This window comes from Gymnodraco acuticeps, unplaced genomic scaffold (genome assembly GCF_902827175.1).
Source record: "Gymnodraco acuticeps unplaced genomic scaffold, fGymAcu1.1, whole genome shotgun sequence".
Lineage (NCBI taxonomy): Eukaryota > Metazoa > Chordata > Actinopteri > Perciformes > Bathydraconidae > Gymnodraco > Gymnodraco acuticeps.
The window spans coordinates 672,757-696,940 of NW_022992059.1; the positions used below are offsets into that span (position 1 = coordinate 672,757).

The window sequence follows — 24,184 nt, forward strand, 5'->3', positions numbered from 1 at the left end:
ATTGAATGTCATGCCATGTGGAAAATATATATTCTCTAAAACAGACAACTTAGTTACGCTCTCTAAAATGTAACTGCACATGCTCAGATTCAGCAGGCGTTGTAGAGCAAGTTCCACATTTCCACCTGTATAAAGAAGTGAAGAACTGAGCATTTCAAACTATACACATTGCTGACAAGCTGAGACACAGGGGCAGGAAATCAATCAGACAGGAGGGACAACACAGAGACAGGAAGCAGACATGAGACAGGGGGTGAACACCTTTCAAACATGAAATAGGAACCCTACACACATTTCAATCAATCTGTATCGACTTGCCTGGGCTGTTACTTTAAAGATATGTTTACATTTAGTCAGATTGAATACCTTTGAGGTCTGATTATGACTTATTTACTGAATGTTTTAATGTAGACTTGACAAGTAAAAATGGTCTGGCCATCAGTCTTGTTATGTGTCCTGATTGGAGGATTTTCCAATGTTGTCAAACAAGGAGATAAAACTAGGATGGAGGGATCTCCGCGACTGACAGGGCGAAAGACAGACCACGAGGAGGTAACAGCAGCTCCCCTCTCACCAAAGATTATCTAGACTGAGGGACCTCTCACTCTGTAAATCTTTCCTGGTACAGAAATGGTCGTCAAATTGATCAAATGTAACATCTATAAACAAATGATGGATTACAATGATTATAAAAGAGAGAAAAAGCAGTGAATTTGAACAATATGACTGAAAAATGTCTGTTGTTGCCCATGCTGTTTAATTTAGATGATATTACAGTTTGTTTCCACACATATGCAAGTATTTGTATGCATTTTTGGAATAAAATACATACGAGCTATATAATTAAGGAGTACAATTCAGCGGCTCTTATTTCGTCTTATTACTTTATTTTGTTTTGCTTTCACAGCAGCATGTTAACAAGGCAAAGCAATAGTTAAAATATGACACAACAACAACAAATATGAATGGTATATCTATATATAGCCTACATATATGCAGTAGCCTAAAAAGTTAAATAAGTAAGAACACTTTATATGTGAGCATATGTAGGGTACAAATGTTGATTGTGTGTATATATGTATACATATTTGTATTGTGTATTCCTCTGGATTGTGGGAAACGGTATTTCGATCTCTGTCTGTACACAAACTGAAAGATTGACAATAAAGTTGACTTTGTCTTGACTTTTGATTTTGACAGAGTACTACCAACAAAATGATATATTCTATTCAATTCTTAAAGTGGGCAAAGTAGCTGCAGTTTTTAAAACTAAAGATTTAAATGCAATGAGGAAGTGTGAGTACATTCTGTGCAAAAAAAACATGAGCATGTACTGTATTTATTTAACGCGTGACACATCTTCCTAATATAAACGATCTTTGTGTTCACACGCCCAGCCTCAGCACCAGCGCATCCTTTCTCCACGGGGCTTTCCCCCCTCAGTGCGCACCGACATTAAGAGGAGCCATGAAAGGGGTGAGGCCTACAGGATAAGCACACACTGCTGGACCCTCTTCTCCCCCCGAGCTCGAGTCTCTCGGTCCGGTATGTCGGTGAGCCTGCTCTCGCCATGCCCGCTGCTGAACGCTCCGTGCTGCCGCTGCCGCTGCTGCTCTTTCTGCCGTCGCTGCTCCTGATTTCCTGCCTGGATGAGGCGGTGGGAGCAGCGGAGGAGGGCGGCGGCCTGCCCTCCTCCTCACCCGGGGACAATGGCCTCACCGTCGCAGTCGTCGGAGAGCAGTCCGCCACCGAACCCACCGCCCCGGGGAGGTTTCCCAGCACCACCGCGGTGATAGAAGGTAAACAAAAACAGAAAGGAGCTGCCCGTCACTCAGGCATTGTTAGGGAGAAATGGAAATGAGCTACAACACAGGAAACAGTGTGACTCATAACTGGATCGTGGAGGAGAGCATGATGTTTGTTTTAAACATATTGTTTCATTGCCTTGGGGTTTTTTTTTCATCAAAGTGCTGCAGCTTTATGTGATGATTTTGAGGCACATGCTGTAATTGTGTCTATAAAATACATTATAAATTCAGCCAAAATGCCATTTAATTACTTTTAATTCTCCAGCGGCAACATAATGGATATAGTATGGATGGAAAATGAGTCTGGCCAACAGGCTAATAGGATTAGGGTGCATAATGTGGAGTTTTGGGGATTAGGGTTTGATCGTTGTGTCCGAGCAGGTGATGTATTACCTGTGCTCACTGATGGGTGTTGTTTACAACTCAGCATGGATGGTGGATTTACATATTAAACAACAACAACAAAGGACATGTCTAGTCACCCCGGCTGTGGTGTTACTAGTGTCAGATTTACACATCACGACAAGATTCATATATACAGCAAAACAGGCAGTTTGCACTGTACAATCAAATGATCACGCTCAGCTCTCCACACCTGAATATTAAAAAATATACATACAAACAAAGATATAAACTAGCATAAGAAATTCTGTAAAAAAAATACAAGCTGACTTGCATTTGAAAATCTCAGAATAAAAGTGTATGTATAAATATATAAATATGCATAGGAATAACAAGATAAAAAGTATGAATGTAACAGTGTACAATATACAACAATATAGTGACAGCCAACATGAGATATAATTAAGCTTAGTATCACCATACTGATAAAGATTACAGTGCGTTACAAGAACAACAACAGCAGGGACATTTCATGTATAAACCTTTGGAATCAAGCTTCTTTCCCCGAGTCATTTACTTCAATAAGACGGTAAAGTGCATTCTGATTAGAAAAAGACTGAAACTCAATAAAAAGTGGAAAGGTCTAACATGGCGCTTGTGGTGTATTTCCATCCAGACGCATCCTGCCTCATCACTTTTTCATGGTGAGAGAAAGGTTAGCTGCTGCTGAGAGGAAGTGGCTGAGGCTGCTCTGCATACAGATAGGACACATGCAAAGACACACCAAGTACTTCTAACTCTAGCAGCCAGGCAGCGTACCAACCTATTAAGTAACTAAGTACATTTACTCAAGCACTGTACTGTCAACAAAAATTCTCTTGCACTATTTTATCTGTTTGATTTGTTTTATGTCCTATGTATGTTCATGTTGCTCTGTTAGAGGAGCCTGTGATTTCCATTGCCACATCTGCACTGTAGCTAATGTGCTACTTTGTACTTAGGTGCTTTTCCTCCACTACATGTATTTAATACCTTTAGTTACTTCTCTGGATGAATGATGTGAAATCTAATCAAGTGTTGAATCAGACTTTAGTTCCACCTGGAGTAAATCCACCAGCTACCCTGCAGTATACAAAGTACTTCAGACTAGCTGCACCTTTACCAGCTTTGAGAACACTTTCATGATCAATCATTATAAAACATATCATATATATTATTCTGAAATGGACCAATCTGCACAATGGCTACTTTTGGTACTCTAAGTATATTTAGATGCTTATCCTTGTACATAAGTAACATCTTGATTGCAGGACTTTTACTTAAGATGAGTACTTCTTCCACCTCTGATTAATACAAGTGATTTCCTTGTGGGATTTTGACAGTGTAATAGAAAGTTTGTACATTTGGTTGCTTTAATAAAACCTGGCATTTTCTCCCCAGAGCCCGAGTTTGCCCTGAGGGTCCTGGTGAGGGACCTGGTGACCCGCCAGGCGCTGCCGGGGGCTTCAGTGGACGTTTACCTAAACCACACCCTGAGGAGCTCCGTCCGAACGGGGGAGAGGGGGGAGGTTCTGCTGTGGGTGGCGTACAGCCCAGGCCTCAGCCTTACTCTGCTGGGCAACATGGAGGGCTACGTCCCCAGCCCCCTGCCCTGGAGCTCCAGCAAGAGACCCAGTGAGTGTCCCCACAACAACTTATAAAAACCTTTGGCTATTGAAGAATATGTCAGATTTCTGAGGGAAAGATTTGCCCAAATGTCGTCATTATTCTACCTTTGAATCTGGCTTCTCTGCTAAAATGCTAATCGCTGAATCCAGACCAGCCCCAAGGTCACAGCTGACCCTGACCCCCCCTTGCTGGTGAAGAGGATTTTCCAACAAGGATCGATCGGACCAAACTAAAACCTAATCAAGCCATTTAGCTCTTTCTAGGACTCAATTGAAAACGTTTTGCTCAAGGACGCATTTCTCTTCCACAAACACTATTTTATATTACTGTAGGAGTCCGTTAAAGGTTACATAACACTATAACTGTCCGATTGTAAAATAGGCTGTGCAGCCATTTGTGATTTATGCCAGCAACCTGCATTATTTATGTTCATTACAGATGAATGAAGTGTCTGCGACAACACACAGCGTGTCACAGAGGTTTGTTCACGACGGAGCGGTTTATGTTCAAGTGTAACGGGACCCCCGTCATTGGATTGGCTTTCTTTACATGTGTCTGACTCCAGTGTGGGGGGGGGGAGGGACATATTCCTGCCTTAGCAAACTGTTTTTGTCCTGCGCCCAATCACATGAGGGGGGGGGGTGGGGGCTCCAGATCTCATGTTGGTGTAGAAGAGAAAAGGGCCGCGGGTCTATTGTCCGTGTCCACTTCCTCTCTGAAATGGACAGAAAAAGAAAGGAGGTGGTGTTTACATCAAAGATGGAGGAGGGGGGATGATGAGAGAGTGTCATCTGGAGAGCTGCTCTGCATGATCACAGGCGCCTCCCTCTGCCGAACCCTCAGGAGAGGAGGTAGCATCGCCACCTGCTGGCGGTGTTACAGATCTACATAAACAGCTCGTCTTATGAAATACAAACTGGAGAATGACAAATACTTCTCTCCTTACTCATTAAATCACTTTTAAAATACACATAACATCTGTTCTTTCCATGTTTGTTGTCAAAGGATTATTTCTAGATGACGTTTGATTCCTGTCTTCTTCTTAATGGTGTCTCTTAGAAAGACATTTGGAAGGTTGTATAATGAAGAGTGTGTGTTCTGTTTGCAGTCTTCTCTGCTGTGACGTTGCTGCTGCTCCCTCACAGTCAGGGGAACATCTGGCTGTACCAAGACTCCGTCCTCATCACCGGGAAGTTACCTGGTGAGTTTCAGAAACCCCTTCACTCTACCAGCTCCATTTTAGGTTTCCTTGAGGAAAGATATTTACATTGATTCACATTTTGTTGTGAATTGACGAAGCTAAAACCGGTTGAAATTTAGATTTTTACAATTTCATTTTGAAGGGTTTGATTGTCTAAATAAAGAAATAGCAGAGTAACTGCACACATATCTACATTTTAAATATGACTAGGACACAGTCGCCACTAATATGACTATAGAGGTGAACTATGATACTGTTTTTGTTTCTCAGCCACCAACATCCTTTGGTCTTTTTCTTTTTTTAAATAGATATTATCACTTATCTTTCATCTATATGGTCTAACAACATCAGAAGCACTTTACACATTGGAAACATACTGTGTCCAGATGTAATCAAACGCCTTCATGTTTTACAGACAGCTCATCCCAACCCAAGGTCCAGTTCCCGAAGAGCCTCCTCACCAAGTCCGATAACAGCAACGTCTCCTCGGTGACGGCTTACCTCACTGTTCCACAGCACCACCTAGCCAAAGACTGTGCCAACTGCACCCCCGGCCTCATCAGCCAAAAATCATGTGAGCATTAAATAAAGCCTTACTATTGTTTAAAGCTGGTTTCTAATCAATTGTCCCTGAAGAATCCAGACCCATTTCTACTTCGGAGAGAATTATGGGGAACAACATTTAGACTAAATAGACCACATAGAACACATTTCTGACAAGTAACCCCCCCTAGTGGCAGAAAAGTGAGATATGTCACTTTGAGCGTTAATGGTAAAGTAATTCTTATTTATAATTTAATTAATGAGGATGATTTTTTTGATTACATTTGTTTAAATTGAAGAATATAGAATATTTTAACTAAATATAATTGAATCAGCTAAATTAACTAATCATATTTATCTCATTTGTTTCATATCAATTTGATCATGAAATGTTAAATGTAATAAAGGACATGTTATGTAAGCATCATAATTCTTGAATTGCTTGAATCTTACCTTAAGCAACAAAAAACAAGCTTTTGAAATGTAGCTATTTCTGTCACATTAGTCACAACATCTTGGACTTGTTGTTATGGGAACACAAAATCACATGACCCACCAGACTGTTCAGTGTGTCACTTAAGGACTTCATGAGATAAAATAAAGGCTACAACTGTATAAGGAACTTTCCAGAACATTTAAATGTCATGTAACGTCTGTGTCACCGTGGGTTCTTATTGGTTAAAGACTTGGTTGGGCACAAAGGGCCAGCATCTTTAAATGAAGCAGATTCTTTCAAACTATAATGTAAAACAATTCAGATCAGAATGTAACCATGTGAACGTCCTCTGACTGGATCACTGCTTCCTGTGTGTGAAGTGTTGAGAGGCATCGAGCTGAAGGCGGTGGCAGCGGTGGATATCCTGCTGTACTCTGAAGGTGAGGAGCTCCAGGTTCGAGGGCCCATTCACATCAGCCTCCCCCTGGGACACAGCACCCGCCTGAGGGCCTCTGACACCGTGCCAGCCTGGGCCTTCAATGTAAAGACAGGTGAGGATAAAAGAGAACAGAAAAGACACAAAATGATGTAAAAAAAATTCTAATCACAAGAAAAATAACCTCAAAAAGGATCATATATGATGACATAAAACAACATAGCATCTGTCAATATTGTACACTTAGAAGGGATGATTCAGATTGCTTAAGGGGGATTATATGGGGTACTAGTTTGTGGCAGGTGGCACGTCCTCAGTTTGGAGAAACAGAAAGAAGTTCAAAATCAATATCCGCTTGAATGCACGCTATATTTAGAATATTTTGGAAGTAATATGGTCTGTGTTTACATTAGCAAGCATCGCTAACACTCAGAGCTAATGCTGTGCTGGAGAGAATATGTGTAAAGAAGCAGGATATAAAAGGAACTCACCTTGTGGTAAACCCGCGAGAGAGAGAAAGCATTTGAGCTCCATACTGTTTCAGAAATAATCCTTGATGTGGTTTGGAACATAATATGGCGTTTAACCAGGGCAGCATTTAGCTGAGTTTCTGCTGGTAGACAACCTTCTCTTCACAGAAGCAGCTCCAAAGGGGCGTGGCCAGCAGCAGAATCAGCACTTTTGTAACAGGGCTGAAACAGAGGTGTATGAGCAGTGCTGCACATAACTGGTGCGCACCCTCCGCTAAAAAAGATCACCGGATCAGAGAGAGAGAGAGAGAGAGAGAGAGAGAGAGAGAGAGAGAGAGAGAGAGAGAGAGAGATGCGAGTTGCATAAGAACTGGTAAGATAGCAGAGTATATAATTAGCGAGCTACTTAGGTTTAATTGTTTTAATCCGTCCACGAGCACGACGGCATCTGCGATCCCTCGCTCTACCCCTCGCTATCGCGTTAAGGGTCTGCTTTATGCGCTCCGCACAGAAACCCTGCTGCGTGCTCACTAGCACACCTCCCCCCCCCGTTCATAAAGTCAAGTAGCCTACCCCTCAAAAGGTCCGTTTTTTTTTCATTTTAAGGATGCGCACAAAGCAACATCTCCAGGTGCTCCTTTGAGAACCAGGGCAAAAAAGTGATGTGCACCCCTGTGTATGAGGCATGGCTACAATCTGTTTGGTGTTTTGAGCAAAACACTTCAGAGACATGTTTTCTATATATCTGAGACGTATAATATATACAAATATTATAATAGGAGACCTTTAATGATCTGTTCCATTCCAACAGGTGCCTGGGAGAATCAGGGTCTGGGAATAGTGAAAGCAGAAGGTAACGAGCTGGTTTGGACCTACACTGCTTCCCATCTGGGATACTGGATCGCCGCCCCGATTCCCTCGTCACACGGTACCTTTTCCTTCACAAACTCCTGCAAATGCAGATTGAGACGTTTGTATTAGTAGATCTCTCATGTCTATGTTTTTATCTGCGTTTAGGTTACCTGTGGCATGGAAGCTCCTTTGATTTCACATCGTACCACGCCTACCTGATGATGGGAATTATGGGAGCGTCGCTGGCTCTTGTCATCGGATGTCTCTCCTTGTTGCTATGTCACTGCGGGTAAGAGATCTGCTCAGAAGGGCTTCCTTCAATATGCAGTTTAAAAAAACAAATGTTACATTACTTGTTTAGTAAGACTTCATTATTTTATGAACAGAAGTACATTTTATGCACTATATATAAAAACTCTTATTTACAGTTGTCTTATTATTATTGAGACATAACTAGAAAATGTATTTGGGGAAATCTTAACACTTTAACTTGCCATTAGTTTGTCCTAACAAGTGGAAAGATCCTGTATTCCATCCTGATTCATCTCTGTTTCCTCCGATAGGCGAGGTGCTTATCGAGAGCCTAGGAGGAGAGCACGCTTTTCCAAACTCACAGTGGTGAAGAAAGACCAAACCACCTCCACCCACATGGAGGAGGGTTTGCTGTTCCGTTCTGGCGACAACAGCCTGGCTTCCTGCAGTGTCCAGTGCGACCCCTCCCTCACACCGAGGCATAAAGCCAACTACAACATCTATGTGGAGGATCCAGGGGGCCGCCCGGGGGCCGCCCTGTACGAGAACATCGCTCTGGATCGGATCAAAGGCTCCCAGCAGCCCTCTCACTACATCAACAGTGACGAGGTGGCACGGATTCGGGAGAAGTCGGAGCAGAACCGTTCCAACATGAACTCTACAAACTTCTTTCAAGATAAGCTGCTCCACATGGCTATCATCCAGGCTCCGGAAAACTGCAAGTCGGCCACTTTCCCCCGCAACGACGCTCACTCAGATCCTGATAAAGACAACTACACCCAGACACTCCCCAAAGGTGGAAGCAGCCCCCAGCAGAGCAGCCAAGATGACCCCCAGCCTCTTGAGACCCCTCCTCCAGGCGCTATGTGGGGCCGCTACAATAACCCGCTGGAGTCCTCCGTCTCCGTGCCTGGGACTCTGAACGAGGCGGCGGGTATGGGGGGGCACGGGGGTCCCAGCGAGCTGCAGGGGATTTCCGAGCGCACTTTGCTGGAGCTGACCCGGGGGAAGTCTCAATCCCGCGCCTGGTTTGTCTCCTTGGAGGGGAAACCGGCCGCCACGGTGCGCCACTCCATCATCGAGCTACAGGGCCGCCTCCGCCCCCACAGCAGCAACGACACCAGCCTGGACTCGGGGGTGGACATGAACGAGCACAATGTCCGCGAGATGGAGCGCGACAGGAGATCCATCCGGGCCTCCTCCCTGCCCTACCGCAGCCGGGGGGGGCGTTACAGCGAAGAGCAGGACCTGAGCAGCAGCGAGAGCGGGACCACCGCCACCTGCACCCCCGAGGACCCCTACCTCAGGAACATTTTAGACGGGAGCAGCGGGGCCATTCCGAATATCCCCGAGGAGCGAGACGGGATGGATACGTCCAGCGCTCAGGAGGACAGCGAGTCCAGAGGGACGCCCCCCCCACGCCGCCTGAGGAAGGTGAGAGAGAAGGGGAAGACGGAAAAGAGGAGCGCAAAGCACGTCCGCGAGGGGAGACCCCTGACCAAGAGAAGTTAGAGCATGACAAACATTAAAAAAAAATGTCATCAATGCTTAATTTAAAGGTCACCTATTATTCAAAATCCACTTTTTCATGTATTTTATACATAAACATGTGTCCCCTCTGTGTAAAGAGATTCTGAACGGTTCAGGAAAAAAGATTTGCTCACTTTTTGTCCTGAATCTCCTCCTAGAGCACCATTGAGTTCTTTGTAACCAAATGTCTCTCAGAGGGGCGTGGGGAGGGGCTCCTTATTTTCATCTAAAGTAACAGACAGAGAATCAGCACTTTGGAAACAGGGCTGAAACAGAGGGGATTATGGGTAATGCTGCAATGATCTGTTTGGTGTTTCAGCCAATCAGAGACAGGTTCTGTATAGATCTGAGACCTGTGATATATTGATGAAAAACAGTATAATAGGTGACCTTTAAATGTCACATTGAGCTGTTTTCATCACATGGCGTCTTTAAAATGAGCTCTCGCAGGCATTGTTGCCAAAGAATGCATAGCTCAAGATAACAAGCAGGATCATGTTTAATCGTAATGCTGTTTTAGGAGTGTGTGCACCACCTTTCTCCTGAATCTGAACATCACCAGCGAGACTCTTCACAGCTAAATGTCCGTGAGAACACCACATCCCACCGTCTCCAGTCCCAGCGTTAAAGAGGGTGCCTTCTTGCTGCCTGTCATCATTAAATATGATCACATAGGGCACAGTATTTGTCTAGATTTAGTCAAATCCGGTGAGTTTGCAGGAGGGACACAGTGCACTTATCCTCACCATAAATGCCTGCTGTTAATAAATAAGATACACTAGCTTACTGACATTATGTTGTCATCATTCGGCCTCATTATATTGGATTTCTTAAGAACTATCTTCAACTTTCCACCTCTCACTGACTCCACTGGATTCATTGTGAAGCTGCCACTTTGAAGTTTTAACACCTGATATTTAAGGTTTTAGGCCACGATAACTTTAGAATGCATGAAAATGAATGTTTCCTCGCGTGTATGAAAATATTTTGTAACTAACTTACAGCTTTATTCATCAGCTGTTTGATTACTTGGGGACTGAATGATACTGTTCATTGTTTTGGAAAGAGACTCAGTGTTGTGCTGCCAACTGTAAGGGATTATAAAACAAAAATACCCCAGGACTACGATTATCACAATTTATGAATCACACCAGAAGCCCAGCAGATTCAGACACTTTGAAAACAACAACTCTACACTTTACTCAATTCATTTGGTGCCTTGGAGTTTCCAGCATGTATTCCCAAACCTCTTAATACTTTGTCCTAAATATATATACATCCTGACCATGGGGTTTTCTTTGGGTATGACCGTAGAAAGAAAACGTTTTTTTAAAGGATTTTTTGAAATAATATTTTGTACAGTGAATAACGGTTCAACATTAAAACTACACGCTTTGTTAAAAGGACAATTCTAACAACACAACTTTGACGTGTAACCTACTAACAACCAATTTGTATAAAGAAGGATTTTACTTTAAAAAAGAAGTCTGCCATTCTCATCTGTCAGCTTTAGTTTTGATTCCAATAAAGCACACTACACTTTAATATGTGCCCTTTTGTTACACTGGCACAAAGAGCTACATTTGTAGACTCTATTACGGCAACAGCACAATATCTGAACACTGACACCGGTCATCCATGATAAAGTTTGGCAAAACGTCACCACAAAGCGGTTTTACGAGCAATATTTACTTACCATCATTTGAAAATCTAAAATGGAACTCTTAACAGTTTTGCCATATTCAGTCTTCCGTATAACTGTAAAAATGTTCCCCGATGAGTTCACTTTGTGTATTAGGCTGGATTCTGTAGCTACATTCATGTGTTCTTCTGTATGTATATAGTAAAGCAACATTTCATGTTTTATGTGGCTGTGATTTCACTTGTTTTGTGCCGTTTTTCTTCCATCTCAAAGTCTGAGAGGTGTGTTTCGGTGAAGGTTTTTAAACCAGTCATCCATATGATTTGTTTAAAGTTAGCCTAAAGACTCTTTTAACAGGGAGGGTACAACAAGCTTGAGCTTTGTGATTTTTAAATGTAGCAACAAGTGGAGCACTTAATCATTCAGTATGCTTACAAATGAAAATATGTTCTCCTGATAGCCATCAGCTTGAAAACACAGCACACAGTAGTTTGTGAACTCTTTGTGCTGATGTACTGCCACTCCCGTTTTAAAGTGATCTCGCTGAATGTATTTGTATTGATTTGAATGTGTTCTCCAGTGTGCCCCTCTTGTGTCGACCCATTGAACCTTGTGGGCTTTTGTTTCTTCCAAAATGGGCACCTCTTGTGTTTACCTCTGTGATTATGGTAGTGTTATTAGTATTGCCTTTTTGTGCACTAAATTAATAAACTTACTTGATACCAAACATTGTGCAGACTTTTCATTATTCAAATTGCTGTGTGTTTATCACGACTCCAAAAAGTTCCAGCGCATGGGTTCTCTCTGAACGGCCCCTTTTCCACCAAACCAGTTCCAGTTCTAGCTGATAGTATATATGTGTATACATGTATACTATCATATGTATATACAGTATAGTTTAAGCCTATATTCCTGCTACTGCAGTATTCTTTACCTTTTTTAAGAACATTTTTAATTATCCTGAATTTTTTATATTGTAGTATGTAGTTTAATGTTGAACACACTGCTCCTATAACAACATATCTATCTATCTATTGGTCAGAGTCACTGGAAAGGCAGGAGGCCAACTTCCAAGTGGGGGCTTGGACAACCATGTCATAAATGACATGTCCATCCAGGGGGAAGGGGTTGGACTTCCTCAGGATCGTCAGTGTGGAACTAAAGTGGGTAACCATATCACCTTTTATTATACCTTCACCTGGCTGCTATATCGCTAAACTGCTACTGGATGTCCATCTTGTAAATTGTGTAATTGTTATAGAGATATTAACCCAGATGTTTGTACCCACGATGAAACATATGTTACATGACATGTAAATGTTCTGGAAAGTCCCTTAGAGCTTTAGCCTTTATTTTATCTCATGAAGTCCCTAAGTGACAAACACTGAACAGTCAGGGTCATGGAAACATGTAAGGTTAACTTGGACCTTGGGGGGTGGCCTTAGGAGTGGATTGAGCAGTGCCTATCTCCAGAAGAAAAAAAAGCACCGAAACGACGACATGCAGAGCTACGTGAAGAGCAGGTAGACCCAACCCAGTCTCATGGCATTTCGTGTTCACCAACACGATTTTTAATCTATTGATTGGTGTTCACCAACACGATTTGCCCCTTTTTTTCGTGTTGCACAGCACGATTTTAAAAGCAATGTATTTCTACTGCCTGCAGCACGTCTTTTTCTCCGGTCGGGTCGAGGAAGACCGGAAGCTGTGTGGTTCATAAAAACATGTTCTTACTCAATATCAAGCCACAGTTATTGCTTTTATTTGAAATCGTATAATTTCGGACTTTTGTTGCCGTCTGTGAGGAAAATAAATGGGGCTCAGAGCCTCAGGATACTGAAATCTGTATTTTTTAAATCTTTTTTTCCTTCTAATTTGTTATTCTTTTCAAAATAACACACTGTTATTTACTCACCAATAACACAAAATTATCCTTGCTTTTATTTATTGGTTTAATTCCATAATCTCTGGCTTTTTTGGCGTCCGTCAGGAACTGAATTTCAAAATAAAACTAACCGGAAACAGACGTAGGCATTTCGAGCGATTACCCAAGATCCTCAGCTATGGTTTTAAGCTCGTTTATTGGATGTTTTAGCCGCAATGCATGCTGGGATTTGGTGTTTATATGATATGAAATCCGGAAAACATTTTAAAAGAATAAAATAATACTTAATTCCGAGCGCTCTTGCTTTTCTCTTTGAAAGTCATCACATAACGGCATTGTAATACACGGTTCGGCTGCATTGTATATTACAGATCTGCCGTAGTTATTTATTTATAGAGCCCTGATGAGAAGACCTTTGGAAAAACTGAGAAAATGCCGCCGAAACTGAATACTTGACGTGGATCATAAATATATTCAACAATTAAACAACATCTTCAATTTCTCTTCACACAATACGTCTCCTTGCAGTATCAACACTAATTCGGCTGACTTTTACATTTGATCTAATTCACAGATAGGTTATATTTACACCATAACGGTGCACAGCTGATATAAAAGGACTGTAAGATATTACTGATTTTCTTTGAATGTAAGAATGTAAATACTGAGTCTGAAATAGTATAGCAATATGCTGTAAAATTATGTGAAAGCATGCATAAAACTACACATCTACAGATGTTGTACGAAAACACAAGTGTCCTACACTAATAATACAAAGTTATTATGGCTGTGTGTACCTTGTGTGCACCTCCTAGTGGTTAAAGCACGTTATTGAATTATTGTGTTTTATTTGATTAAAAAAATATTAAGAGTACATACTTTCATAGGAGGAAAGTATAAATATAGAATATAAAAAATCAAGAAGATACTATAAGTGATCTCTACAATAAAACAGTTTAGTGCAGAATGTACAAAGATATTAATATGAGGAGGTGCAAAACAGAAAAACGAATTAACCTTTATTTAAACATTAAATAACAGATTAAGGTCTTCTTTTAAATAAGAAAAAAACTTTGGGGGTATCTATCTACAGATAAATATTAAGCCTGACAAAGTACTTAACGTCTAATATATTGCTTTCCTGCAATGTTAACTATGTTGAAGCACTTATTTTAACTGATATTATACATATGAATTATACTCTTATGTAGATAGAATAAGAAATGTGCAGAATACGACAGTTTAATGGTGGAGGTACACACATATTGACAGATGTCTTGTAATGCACTGTTGAGGAACCTGTGACCCAAGTGTTTCATTCATTGCATAACTACACCGTAGTTGTGTATATGATATGTCAATAAACCTTTGAAAATCTTGAAAGGGATGTGCAAAATAGCCATAATATACAGTCTTTAATTAACTATTAGTAGAGAATAACGAGTAATGAATATACTTTATTACTCGTTTCCATTCATGTCAATTGCAGATACATGTTTAGTCTTCTCAAGCACCAACTATCAAATATCTCTCCTGATTGTTGGCACTTGACAATCACCTTACCTGAATTTTACTCAGGTGTAACTAAAGTCTGATTTAAGGGTTGTTTATATTTCACATCATTAATCAGAATCTGCAAAGTAACTCAAATAAATGCAGTGGAGTAAAAATACCAGGTTAACCTCTGAATTGTAGTGGAGTAGAATTACAAAGTAACAATGAGCTGTCATGTGGGTATTAATGCTGCGCATTATGGACACAAGCGATTTTCACCCATTTATTAATTATATGTTTTACATTTGATAACACCAATGTGTTTAATACTGGCAACTTCTAATTGTGGGAAAAACGGAAACGTTTAGTAGAGACGTCCCATAGAACATTTTGAGAAACACAATAGCCAGCGTTCGATTCCAGTTTTGGATAGTCTGGCGTGGTTTCGTTCCATTTCACACAGCTGTTTGACGCTCTGCGTAACCTTACGGGGACTGTAGTCCTAAACGATAGCTGGGGATTATGGGTAGTGTAGTGTCTTCGGACATCCTAAATTCAGAAACGTTAGGCTTGTTTGAGACAAGCGAGACCTGCGCAGACCTGCGCAATTGCGATCAACGTCTTGCTCGTGCGTTGCATGATGGTTAGTCATTTTGTCCAACTTGCTCTGGAGGCTCGCCTACATGAGACGTTGAAATCTCGCGGGACAAAGACGCCCGCAGCCTTGAGAGCGAGGCGCGGCGAGTCGGCGCAGTTCCTCTCCACGGGCTGCGGAAGCGAAATGCTTGATGGGAAACGACTCGCTGGTATCTCGAGCTGAGCGCTCATTGGTGGTTTTTACCACGTGCTGGTGATGAAACTCTCCAATTGGCTCGGCAAAAGTTTGTTGTTGTTTTGTGTCAGTTTTACGTCGCCACATCCATTCCCATTTTTCACCATTGTTCCACAATATTTATCATCATTAAATTAATATCCATATATTTTATACTATACTTGCACTGCTTACCGTTTTCATACTTTATATATCTTAGCATATTCATACACACTGTTCATACTGCTCACAGGCTGATATCTAGTGTATTCATAGCCCTCACTGTTTATTCATCATTCAATTCATTCTATATTTTATTCTGTAGATTTTGTACATTACTTTTCACTTTACTGCTTGTCGCACTCCTGGTTAGAAGCTAAAGTGCATTCGTTGTCTCAGTACCTGTAATATGTGCAATAACGATAAAGTTGAATCTAATCTTGAGCAGGAACAAATGTATTTACTTAGTACATATCTGACATTAACGATTAAACACATGTGTGCATTCTTTATAAATGCAAACCGAGTCAAGCCGACTCCGGAGGTGGCGGTATGCACCTTAAAGTTGTTTGCAATCCGCCAAAAAAAATCGAGAGAAGAAGAAGAAGACGAAGCCGACTCCGAGCATGGACTCCGAGCTGTCCGACTTCAGGCCAGCTTTTTGAGACCTCCCCCGGCTGCGATCGGCTATTCTCGTCTACTTTCGAGGCGAGCCGCAACGCGTCTCAAACAAGCCTGTTGACAATCGCAATGATGCTCGAAATGTCCCTTATAGGTCTACGTCTGTTTCCGGTTATTTTTATTTTGAAATTCAGTTCCTGACGGACGCCAAAAAAGCCCGAGATTATGGAATTAAACCAATAAATAAAAGCAAGGATAATTGTGTGTTATTGGTGAGTAAATAACAGTGTGTTATTTTGAAAAGAATAACGAATTAGAAGGAAAAAAATATTTTAAAATACAGATTTCCGTATCCACAGATTTCTGTATCCCCAAAATAAATGGGGCTCAGAGCCTCACTCTGAGCCCCATTTATTTTCCTCACAGACGGCAACAAAAGTCCGAAATTATACGATTTAAAATAAAAGCAATAACTGTGGCTTGATATTGAGTAAGAACATGTTTTTATGAACCACACAGCTTCCGGTCTTCCTCGACCCGACCGGAGAAAAAGACGTGCTGCAAGCAGTAGAAATACATTGCTTTTAAAATCGTGCTGTGCAACACGAAAAAAAGGGGCAAATCGTGTTGGTGAACACGAATCAATAGATTAAAAATCGTGTTGTGAACACGAAATGCCATGAGACTGGGTTGGTAGACCAACTGGAAAAGTAGCACCATTCAAAAGCTTTCTGATGTCTTGAAACAAAGCAGAGAAATTATTACCGTTAGTGGCCACAGGTGCAAAGCTCTCTCCAGAGCTACTGGCAGGGTTCTTACACCTTTTCCAAAGTCAAATTCAAGCACTTTTCAAGCATTTTCAAGGTGCATTTTCCAGCTTTTCAAGCATCTTACAGCTGTTGTAAATTACATATTTATATACACATACTCAAATGATTATTTCCCTACCTCACATTAAATCAGATGTTCTTTATGCTATAAACAACCAAATGTGTGTTTCGTGATAGCATTCTACACGAGGATGAAAAACTAAGTTTAATATTTCAAAATTAGTGATCTGTACGTAGACTGGGCCTCCCATATAACCTGTCTGAGCCAATATAAAACAATCAGCCAAATAACTTTTCAATACATTATTGATTACTATTGTTGAGGTACTTTTAGGTTAGCAGTAAACACAAGTCAGAGGTAAATGGTGTACTTTTACTCTACTACATGTATTTAATACCTTTAGTTACTTTACAGATGTGGATGAATGATGTGAAATATAATCAAGTGTTAAATCAGACTTTAGTTCCACCTGGAGTAAATCCACAAGCTACCCTGCAGTATACAAAGTCATTCAAACTAGCTGCACCTTTACCAGCTTTGAGAACACTTTCATGATCAATCATTATAAAACATATATATATTATTCTGAAATGGACCAATCTGCGACTACTTTTACTGTCGCTACTTTCACTATATTTTGATGATCATACTTTTCTACTTTCACTTGAGGAACATTTTGAATTCAGGACTTTTACCGTAACAGAGTATTCCTACACTCTGGTACTTCTACTTTTACTCAAGTACAAGATCTGAGTACTTCTACTTTTACTCAAGTACAAGATCTGAGTACTTCTACTTTTACTCAAGTACAAGATCTGAGTACTTATAATTTCACTACAAGATCTGAGTACTTCTACTTTTACTCAAGTACAAGATCTGAGTACTTATAATTTCACTATAAGATCTGAGTACTTGTACTTTTACTCAAATACAATATCTGAGTACTTATTCCACCTCTGGTAGCGTATTAGCCTGAATTGTAGCCACAAAATCACGCAGAGCTGCATCAAAATAGACTCACAATGGTAACAAGTGGAACATAATATTTACAAATGTGTACAATGATTTGTAGGTAATGCTACTCAAGACACCTGACTTATAGATCTTCAAAGGAAGACTGTGTTCATTCTACAATTACATGGGATTAAAGCAAAATGTAATTTTACTTGTATAATACTTCAATTTTATATAAAATACAGTTTGTTTTCATCTGTTTTCAAATAAACAAAGTATTGGCTTTCAGAATATTAAACTTGTTTCGGCAAATTCAGATGATAAATAAAACTTTGAAGCTTGTAACGGCATAATTGTAACATCACAGCAAGCATAACAACAGCTGGTGTTTCTTGTGAGTGTTTCCCCGGTACACAAACGCAAAAATACACACACACTCGCGAGCTTCCCCCAGACCAGTAATACAAACGAAAATGTGTCTTCGGGTCAATGTGACTGATTTCGAGAGAGCAAGTCACATTTGGTTTAGGCACGAAACATACTACCAGTAGAAATACATTGCTTTCAAAATCGCTCTGTGTCGAATCAATAGATTATATTTCGTGACTATAATACGAAATGCCGTGAATGCTTCATCCTCTGAACACCACAGGATGGCGACTGTAACGCACATATTAACATAGGTACGCTCCTCTGAAATGATTGTCCCCTGCAATTATTATTATCCCTCAATCGAGTTCGCTATTCAGCTCGCTAACGTTAGCTTAAACTAAACTAAACTAAAATGCTGTACTACGGCGTACCTTTCATGTGGCTCGTCAGCGCAGACTCTCGCATCGTTATGTTTGCAAACTTTGCAGGAGGCTACTCGTGGGCTTTACCCTCGTCTTAGCCATGGCTTGTATTTGTCTTCTGCTAGCCAACGCTCGTTGAAACGGCAACCTCCTGGCACACAGTCATCTATCACTCTCATCAGAATGCCCAGGTCACACGTAACACAAACACTCGCAGGTCGCGCGCGTAGCGCGGGAAGGCCGCAGCGGAGCTGTTTTGTGTAGAAGCGAAGCAATTCTTTTCTTTTAATCTAAAAAGCGAACTATTCAGTCAGACAGCAATTTATTGTAAAAGTAAAGCATTTACATTTTCAAGCACTTTATCTCAATTTCAAGCACCATTCCCAAAATGCAAGCACTTTCCCAACCTTGAAAACACCACGTCAAATTTCAAGCATTTTCAAGGATTTCAAGCACCCGTACGAACCCTGTACTGGAAGCCGAATCTCGGGGACCGGAGAAAGTGGAGCAATATTATCGCCACGCCACGCCTAGAACAACCTCAACCTATACAAGAAACCACGTAAGCCATGCTACTGATGCTGGACAGGTTTTCAGTGGGTGCACAATAAACGGCACGTTTTTTTGAACTTTTTGAAAGGATGTCCCATTGCTGTTAATATGGTTTGAGGTTGCTGTTGAAAATGACTCTGAGTTGTTGGATGTGAGGGAAGGGAGACAGAGTGGAATTGTCAATGGTGGGGGAGGGGTTGTTATTGTTGTTGGTGAGGGATTTGGGACCTTTGTGGTTTAAATTCTACAATAAGTGAAACACACAAATCAAAATACATCAAATGTTTGTAGCACAATGGCACATACACTCATGACTTCCACTTTCTGACCTGAAACATCTGCTGGTGACAGGGCATAAAATCTGTCGCCACAATGCTGCAAATCCACATTTCCACATCATTTCCGTTGTGTTTGATGAAATGTCCTCTTCTGTGAATATCAGGACACTTGAATCTAATTTTACAACATCCTCACATCCGTACAAGTGGTTTCCGTTAAGCTGTTTTGGGACTGATAATGCTTCATGGGGTCATGTTCTGGCCACAAAAGTCCAGAAACATGACTGTAGTGAAACCTTTTCAGTAGGGGTGGGAATCACCAACCCAGTCTCATAAAAAAGCGTGTAATAACTACGTTGGTCCACAACGTATGACGTAGTATTTATACAAAAACGCCTCTGAAATTGTAAGATCCCTAAAAAAATGTTCACCATTCATTCCAATGGCTGGCGTCTATGTCACGTGATCTTCACATTTCTCCCTGCAGAAAAAAAAAACATGGCCGAACTTCGTTTTATTCTCGGTGTAAAATGCCTATTTTAAAGTTAGTTTGGCCATTAAAATGCGTTTTGATGTCATTTGATGCGAGAAACATGAGTTTTTATTTCAGATTATGTGTGCAGTGGATGTACTTGATCTTTAGTTTGCTAGTTATTACGAAGATTACTTCAGGAAATTGTGTCGATACAACGTTTTCATTGTTACCAAGGTGGTTGCTAGGGATGCTGCTATCGATATTATTATGTTATGTTGTGTAACAGTTTAATGGTGTAATCTTTATTGCTACCCCCTTCCCCGTCAATGTATAGTGTTGGTCCACAGCTCAAACGTATTAGTTTAACAAAATCCGCATCTACAATTGTGGCATATACGCAGTGGCGTTTCTAGGTGTACAAAACTGGGGGGGCAGAAAGAGGTCGGGGGAGAGAGAGAGAGAGAGAGGGGGGGGGCAGAGAGAGGGAGGAGAGAGAGAGGGGGGACAGAGAGAGGGGGGGAGGAGAGAGAGAGGGGGAGTGTCAAATTACATACTGAAGACCACAGGAGCAACACTGTGAGCGCATACATTTACGTACACAGCGTGGGGATGTCATAGTAATGCACCTTCATACATGGAGTAAAGGTCACCATCACAAAGTAATTCTTAACAATAACAACAACCGTAATGCTTTAGCATTAAAACACCATAGACTGTAAATATAAGGAAAACACAGACACTCATCATCGAGGTCACAATATCAATCGATCCAGCAGAGGCAAAACACAGAAGATCAACAAAATATATGACATAAATGAACTTACCAAAGCTGAAGGCTCACTTGAAAAGAAAAGCGGCACGGCGGTCCTTCCTCTGACAGAATGTGTCTATCACTTTGGGGATGAAGTCCTGTAGTTGCTGGATCAACTGGCTTTCAATTGAAAGCATGGCCAATGCGTTAAGTCGCGGCTGTCCCATGGTGTTGCGAGTGAAAGTCTTTATCCTTTTGAGGGTGGAAAAGTTCCTCTCTGACTCGGATGTCGTCATCGGAGTTGTCACTATTATTTTGACCAAAATAACAGTCTCAGCAAACGTTTCCTCCAAGTTGTTCTCGTGAATGGATTTCAACAGAGACAGGGCAGTGTTTCCAGTGTGAAGCTCACTGTGGCGGTAGAGCATGGTCAGCTCAGACTTCAACTTCTCCTTGTTTCCCAACGCAGGCCACAGTTTCACGGCGCAGTCAAGCTCAGGTGTAGGAAATGACAGGACATGCTGTGGGAAGAATGAGCTGTCAACAAGCTTTGCAGCGATCAAATGGTCACTCTGTGAGAACCTCTGTTCCACCTGTGAGATGACTGTGTCACAAGCCTCCTTCATCACCGGCGCTGTGCTGCTGACTCATCGGCCTGGCTCGTCTGTTCCATCATGAGCAGTGGCGGCCAATGCATCAGTTTTCTGCCTCATTTTCTGAACATTTTCCTTGAAACGGCAGAGCGCGCTGTTGATGCCAGGTGCATCAATGCTTCGTTTTTGCAGAGTGTTGTATAGAACATCCACTTCTGGCATAAGCAACGAAAAAAAACTCCAGGAGCTGCATAAATGCTCGGTCCCGCAGTTTCTTTGACAGGCCGTATGCCTCACTTATGGTGACCGCATCCCATCCTGGTTGTGCGCGTATATGCTTCATACACTGAAGTAGTGCATCTCGGGTCTCCCAAACCGCGTTCACAGTTCTGCTTTTAAAGTTCCATCTCACAGCCGGTGGCCGTGGGATGCGTCTCTGTGTTGCCTCTGCAAGAGCTGCAACACGTTTTGGAGCACCGGAGAAAAAAGTGGAAAAAGCAGTTAGATCTGCAAAAAACAGCTTCAGGATGCTCATCCTTGCTGAACACAGTTGCTGCAGGGTCAGGTTCAGTTGGTGGGCGTAGCAGTGAACAAACTGAGCGTTTGGGTACGTCTCCTTCATCACCGTCTGTACCCCGCGCACGTTACCGCTCATGACGGCTGCCCCGTCATAGGTCTGAGCTTTTCTTTCAGCTTCAGGGGTTCCAGAACAGCCTTGATGCTGTTAGAGAGACCTACACCAGTTTTGTCCTTTACTTCCACAAACTCCAAAAAACGCTCTGTAACTGTGAGGTCAGGCATAATGTATCGCAGCACAATCACCATTTGCGATTTACAGGAGACATCGGTTGTCTCGTCGGCCTGAACGGCAACAAATGATGTGTTGTCCACTTGCTTGGCTATTTCCTCCCTGTACACATCATACATGCAGTCCAAGAGTTCATTCTGTATGGTGCTTGATGTCCCTTTGAAAACAAGCTGAGCTTCGTAGTGCCGTTGAAGCCTGGAATCGCCCTCACACATTGTCTCGAAAATTGACCTGAATATCCCTGGATTCAGAGAGTCCGCCGACTCGTTGTGGCCCCGCAGTGCTGTCTCACATTTCCCACACAGTTTAATACAGGTGATGATCCGACCAAGCACGTACCTGTTTTCTTCCACCTTCCTATTATGAGAATCAATGCCGCGTCTGTAGGCGCTGTCAATCTGAGCTGCAACATTCACCCTTCCAAGTAATCCCAATTTTACGGCATTTTCCAAATGACTGTTGCTGCTCTCATGCTTCATTGTCCTCTCCGAAAGATGCTTTAAGTCCTTGTAACCTGTCCTCGACCAAGTACCTTGATCTTCACCAAAAAGCAGGCAAGGAAAGCAAAAGAGGGAATTCTTCTGGATGCTCGCCGTTAGCCATTTCTTTTTAGCAAACCACTCAGCGTTAAACCCACGTTTAACTTTGCCCGCAGTCTGGACCATTTGGAAATCCGGTGGATGGTGGGCACCGAGGCGCTTTACCTCCAGTTTCTCTCCGAGACTAAGTGTCTCAAATGTGTGCTCCAGTAAATGGTCAACTTCATTCATTTTCTTTCAGTTTTTTACTTCTTTTAATCGCTGGTGATGTTAGCTATATGCTGCTCTCTCGTCTCCTCTTCAAACTACACGTGACGTTTCGCAGCACTGCACACGTGAGTACTTACAGCCAATCAATTCTGAATTATGTGAGATGACGTATGGTGGGGATGGGAGCACTATGCCCCTACGGTCATTATTTTTTTGCCACACACATTAAATAGAAAAATACTCTAAGCATGCGCAGTGTAGTTTTTACAATCACCGTTCACTTAGACTGTGAGAGGGAGGGGCAGGATCGGGTTTTGTCCCACATGGCTCTAAACAGCTCAAAACGGCAGTCTAGACACTAATTAGAAGAACACAGACTAAAACAGAAATGTACAGACGAACCAGATTATTAAACATGACCTTAAAATATATTTTATATGTTTTTTTATTTATTTTTTAGTATTTTTTTGTAATCATTATTTGTAATACTTTCTTCTGACACTAGGTGGGGCTGTGCCCCACCTGCCCCTAATGACCCGCCGCCACTGCATATACGTTATTTTCCCCTGTGCAATTCCAGTCTCACATCTCACATCACATCGTCATAAACAAATACCGGAAACAGACCGAAAACACTTTATTCAGAGTGTGCTTGCTTTTCTCTTTGAAAGTCATCACATAACGGCATTGTAATACACGGTTCGGCTGCATTAAATATTACATATCTGCCGTAGTTCTCTATTTATAGAGCCCTGATGAGAGACAAACATGAGGAACTGCCGCCAACACTGAAAACGTGACATGGATCATAATTTATAAATATATCAGCCATTAAACAACATCTTACATTTCTTTTCACACAATACGTCTCCTTTATGGAAGCAAACAAGAGACAGAAGTATTTGAATTTGATCAGACACCGAATTTATAGCATTGAAAATAATTACTTTGAAAATCATGAATCTGAATTTGTTTTGCTCCGAATTTATCTATGTGAAATAAAAATGTAAAAATTCAAGTTAAAAAAATTCGAATGTTCAAATTCAGATCCCAAAAATTCAAGTGAAAAAAATTCGATGTGTAAAATTCGACGTCAAAAATTGCGATGCAGCCTCATCCGGGCTACTCAGACAGGATAAGCAATCGAGCCCTAATGCAATCAAACCGACTTCTGGCCTATCAGAGCCAAGCGGCAAACCCCGGGACAGTGCGGTGAAGCCCAATGCTGCAAACTATAGGCGATGGATGCAGATGGTAGCAATTCCCGTAGACCCTATGTTAAAATGTCCAACTTAACATAAGAAAATGAACATGTTTCTAGCCTGGATCTACAAAAACATATTCTGTATATAGTTAGATTCCCCCTTCATGACAACGGGACTGCTGCTCCTAGCTCCTCTGTCTCACG

The 24,184-nt window shown here is 41.6% G+C and overlaps 1 protein-coding gene across 1 annotated transcript; it reads left to right on the forward strand.

Annotated features, from left to right (window-relative positions):
• Positions 1-1,570: 1,570 nt before the first annotated feature.
• Positions 1,571-11,909, forward strand: LOC117537027 (protein FAM171B). The gene is made up of 8 exons (XM_034202197.1): positions 1,571-1,799; positions 3,591-3,824; positions 4,927-5,019; positions 5,435-5,593; positions 6,379-6,549; positions 7,716-7,832; positions 7,922-8,045; positions 8,320-11,909. The coding sequence occupies exons 1-8, from the start codon at positions 1,571-1,573 to the stop codon at positions 9,518-9,520; spliced, it is 2,328 nt and encodes a 775-aa protein (XP_034058088.1). The 3' UTR covers positions 9,521-11,909.
• The last annotated feature ends 12,275 nt before the right edge of the window (positions 11,910-24,184 follow it).